Genomic DNA, 4,989 nt, shown 5'->3' with positions numbered 1-4,989 from the left:
GCAAGAAAAAGGCTTCATCTTAAGGGAGAGAGAGAGGGAAAGAAAGAAAAGAGAGAGAAGGAAAGAAAAAGAGGGAGAGGAAAAAGAAAGGAAAGAAAGAAAAAAGAAGGAAGGGAAAGAGAGAAAAAAGATAAAGAAAAGAAGAGAGAGAGAGGCTTTAAAGCTTGGCCAAGAATGACTACAAAGTGAGAGATGTAATAACTGCATTTCTAAGAAGTATATATTAAGCCACACGCAGCAAAATATTTTCCAGCTCTTTGCTAAATGTGGCAGATGCGCTGTTTACTTACAGAGCAGAACGATGTAGGGATGGGGGGCAGCATGGATGAACGGTCGTACAACACATGCCAAACTGCTCTGGAAGTATTTAAGGGCCCTGCTCCACATTCAAAGAAAAGCTGGATAGCAACCAGCAACAGAGTTGTTACACATTTTCAAGCACTAACTTCACAGCTGGTTGGCTCTTTTTAGAGCTGGAGAGTCATTTTTATCATGTGATAGTTACTTTGCAGGTGTGGCCGGTCTAAATTTATTGAGCAATTCATCAGTGAATGGTATAATATATATGTAAAGTGACAGAGAGAAATAGACCATCAAAGAAAAGGGGAAAACGTTCTCCCCCATTGAGAATAAACTCCTGTTTCCTGAGAACATGGTTAAAGCTGCTTTGCTTTGTGGTTTAATAATAGCAGAAAGGGAATTAATCGCTGGGCCTCCACTGAGCTGTAACCCTCCACGTTGTCAGATGCTGAAGTCTATGTGGAAGGTCAAAGCTGTTCTATCTACTTCGTCCTTGCTGTCTTTAACCCCTGGCAGGTGCTGTAGTGCAGCTGGACCTCTCTCATTTGAAACCCTCTCCCTGGCTGGAGGTCCTATAGGTGGAAATAAGTTCCATACATCCTTTCATTGTGCCCTGACTTCACCCCTTTCCCTCCCTCCCTGCCCCAGAGCAGATTTATTCTAGAAAGGCAGCACGTTCTGTCCTGCAAAGCTGCTAGGAAATGGGTGTGCTCCAGTGTCCTAAAAGTCCTAGCATGGCAAAATCCATATGGACTCTTACTCATACAATGCTTGTACAGGTTGCGCTGCTTCCCACACCTGCACATCTTTAGGAAGAGTTATCGGACTTTCCGTTTGGGCAGGCATTTAGCAAACAAAGCTAAGCTGGGATATTTAGTGGCTTTCTTTTTTATGTTTTCTCCTGTTTTAGAAGCATTTTTTGGTGTTCTGTAAGTTATTCTGTTCTCCTGTTGTAAGCGGCCATGACCTTTTGTTGGGAAGGGCAGCAAATATATCAAATAAAGAAATAAAAATAAAATAACGAACCTCAACATATTGGTAACATTGCAGAGGTTTAATTGGGACAGCAAAGGCACAGTCTAGTAAAAGACACCTCATTCTTGCAATTTTGGCTCACGGGTAGTATTTCATTGACCCCAGCTGACTTCCTGGTCCCTTCCAGCCCTAATGTTTATGGAATCTATGGCAGTGGCTTTTGCAGATTTATTTGGGAAAAAAGGCTATCATCATTTTTCTGGGACTACTTGAAGACCAGCCTCAAAATTGGCTGCCCCTGAGTCTTAGTCAGGGGAAGAGCTGATGAACTTTAAAAAGGGTAAGGACTCAAAATGCTGATCTCAGATGTCATGTCTGTCTCTGTGTTATATATGCAATGTGCATCTGTGCACATGTAATCTCAGACAGAATGACCTTAAAAGCTGCCAGGTGGATGCTGTAATCAGGTTCACTGCAGAAGAGGAGTTACTCTTACCTCATAACCAAGATCTCTTGCATTGGGATAGATACGGGGCTGTACCTCTGCCCCATTTTCCAAAAATTAGGACATCGGGGATGGGGGAGAAGAGAAGGATCAATTTATCCAGTCAATTTTAAATGCACTGGAGTGTGGAAGCATTTTGCAGACAGTATGGAAGCCTGACAAGGCATATTACTAAAGAGGAAAAATAGGTGTGGACACCTCTGAGACAGGATTCCCCACAGCAGGTGAGGAATGCAAATGTTGCATTATTATTATTAGCCCAGTGGGTCGCAGTCCTTTTTAGACTCAAAGCACCCCTGGCTAGACTCAAGGCAGCTTTTGGAAATTGTCGGCTCTTAGTTTTCACTCATTTTTTGACTACAAAAAATAATAGAGGGATTCTCCTGTGGCAAAAAGCTCAGCAAGCCCGGATCAGGCCAGAATGCTTTTAACACCGCGGATTCCTATTTGAAGTCTCTGGGTTTGTCTTGTGAATCGTGTCTGCACACCTAGCTGTACTAATGTTCTGTGGTACGCTTGACAGGCTCTCAAGGCACCCCAGGGTGCCACACTCCCCTGGCTGAGAATCATTGAATTAGACACACGGTATCAAACATGGCTCCAGTCCCCAGAGGGATGAGTGGCAGGCTTTAGCCTACCCGGATGGGCAGACATGCATATACACTGCATGTCACATTATGCACTGCACATTACATACATTATACACTGAATGCTGCATACATTACGCACTGTGTTAGATACGTTATACATTGCACACTGCACGCATTACACACTGCACATTACATTATGCACTGTGCATTGCATACATTATACACTGCACATGGGGGAAGCTAGAGGCACTCCAACAGGCTCACAGGCTAGAGTTGTTCCACATTTGCAAGTGCTCATGTCATCGCTGATTGGCTCTTGTTATAGCTGGAGTCATTTTTATCATGAGAGGGAGTATGACTTTGCATGGATGACCAGTCTGAATTTCTTGCATGCTTCACAAGTATATGTAACGTGCAGTATGTAATGCATGTGACATGCAGTGCATGATATACGCAATGTGCAGTGTGTAATGTATGCAATTTGCAGTGCACAATATATGTGCAGTGTGTAATGTATGCCATGTAGCGCTGGGTTTTTGGTTGTAGCCATGTTGCTCTAAGGACACAGGCAGGCAGGCAAGGTTCTTTGAGTAGATGTGGTCTCTTTTATTAGACCAACTGAGTAGTTGGAAAAAAGTTCTTAGCAAGCTTGAAAGCTTGTGCCCGAAAGCTTGCTAAGAACTTTTTTCAACCGCTCAGTTGGCCTAATAAAAGATATGACATCCACCCAAAGAACCTTGCCTGCCATGTAGTGTACAATATATGTAATGCACAGTGCACAATGTATAATGTGCAGTGTATAATGTATACAATGCACAGTGCCTAATATATAACGTGCATTGTGTAATGTGTGCAGCAGTGCAGTGGATAATGTAGTGTGTAGTATGCAATGTATGTAATGTGCAGTGTATAATATATGCAACACACCGTGCCTAATGTATGCAGTATTCAGTGTGTAATGTATGCAATGTGCAGTGTATAATGTGACATGCAGTGCATGATAGGTGTAATGTGCAATGAGTAACAGATGTCACGTGCAGTGTGTGCATACAGTGTGTGGTGTATAATGTATGTAATGCAGTGTGCAATATATCATGTGCAGTGCATCCTGTGCGCAGTACATAATGCAATGTGCAGTGAGTGATATAGGTAATATGCAGTGTATATTGTGTGTAACACTTTGTAATGTATGCAGCATTCACTGTGTAGTGTGTCATGGGCAGTGCATAATGGGCCATGTTATATGTAAAGTGCAAAGCTAGTAATAATTTCAGGTGTACACAATGTGCAGTGTATAAAGTATGTACACAATATATGCGCACTGTGTAAGGCCCCTAATGTGCAGTGCATACTGTGACGTGCAGTGTATATGTATAATGTGCAATGAGTAACCCGTGTCAGGTGCATACAGTGCGCAGTGTGTAGCGAAGGACACAACATACGTGCACTGTGTAACGTATGTGGTGTGCAGTGTATAACATACGTAGCAGTGTAGAATGCATGCAGCATTCAGTGTGTAGTGCACGTAATGTGCAGCGTATAACGTGCCATGCACTGCATGATGGGCGTAATGCACGTCAGGTGTATACACTATGCAGCGTATGAAGCATGCACACAATACAGGCACACTGCCTGTAACGCACCGCACGCAATGACGCAGCGCGCAGCCCTGTACGTAACGCGCAGTGTGCGATAGACTCAACGTAGACCCGGCGCCCGGGCGACAGAGGGGCGGGGCGCTGTCCCGCGCACTCCTTTCTCGGGCGCGGCGGAAGGTTACAGACGGCGGCGCGAGGACCTTTTAACGGGCGGGGTGCGGGCGTGGCCTGCAGTGCGCGCAGAGCCGCCGGATCGGCCGCGCGCTGAGAGGACGGTGGCCGCCGCCATGTCTCGCGAGGCGGAGATCATGGAGGCGCGAGTGATGTGGGAGCCCGACTCCAAGCGCAACACGCACATGGACCGCTTCCGCGCCGCCCTGGCCTGCGCCTACGGCCTCCGCCTGGGTGAGCGGGGCGCGGGTCGCCCGGGGAGGGGTGGGGAGGTGCCCCCGCACCGCGTTCAAGTGACACCTCACAGGGTTTTGGGGCACAATCGTTGCCGTGTCGATGTTGCACGTATTTTGGGCCAAAATCGTTGCCCACCCCTGATCTACACCCTCCTAAAGCTGGGGGGTGTTGGAGTTAGGCGTCCAAAAATAGGAGTGTGGTGGGTGGGAGGGGGCGCATATCCTGATGGGTTTCATACCCTGAGCCACTCCTGTCTTTCAGGAAAACCGTTTTGCGGGTGGGGATGTCTGTCAGTCCCCCCACAGCTGCTCCTCGAATGTGTTTTATTTCGCCGCTTGCCATCTCCGGTTGGCGGAGCGGGTCGTTTGTTGCTGATCCCCGAGGAAGCGAAAAATCGTGGTTTTAAATCTTCTGTGGGTTATGCTTTTCCAGCAACCGGCGGCAGGCAGCAAACAGGAAAATGAAAAGCGTTAAAGGGGACCGCTTCCCGTGCGATTGATGGAAATCCCGATGTAGGGGGTCGGTGTTGTGTCGTTGTTACCCTGGTACCGGCAAACAAGGAACCTGTATTTATTGGTGTAAATAAAAAAAAAGAAAAAAAAGGTGGGATTTG

The 4,989-nt window shown here is 46.4% G+C and overlaps 1 protein-coding gene across 1 annotated transcript in view; it reads left to right on the top strand.

The window, feature by feature from the left end:
* The first annotated feature begins 4,187 nt into the window (after window positions 1-4,187).
* The window catches only part of AACS (acetoacetyl-CoA synthetase), a 78,952-nt gene continuing 78,150 nt past the window's right edge, over window positions 4,188-4,989 (top strand). Inside the window, exon 1 of the mRNA XM_019507100.1 lies at window positions 4,188-4,373. Coding sequence (XP_019362645.1) covers window positions 4,256-4,373 — 118 coding nt within the window. The 5' untranslated portion in view covers window positions 4,188-4,255. The remainder of the gene's footprint in view (window positions 4,374-4,989) is intronic.

The sequence above is a fragment of the Gavialis gangeticus genome, unplaced genomic scaffold (assembly GCF_001723915.1).
Source record: "Gavialis gangeticus isolate Ggan-Ray unplaced genomic scaffold, GavGan_comp1, whole genome shotgun sequence".
In the NCBI taxonomy this organism is placed as follows: Eukaryota; Metazoa; Chordata; order Crocodylia; family Gavialidae; genus Gavialis; species Gavialis gangeticus.
The sequence above is the reverse complement of the archived record's forward strand: the minus strand, read 5'-3'. Positions and strand labels throughout refer to the sequence as shown.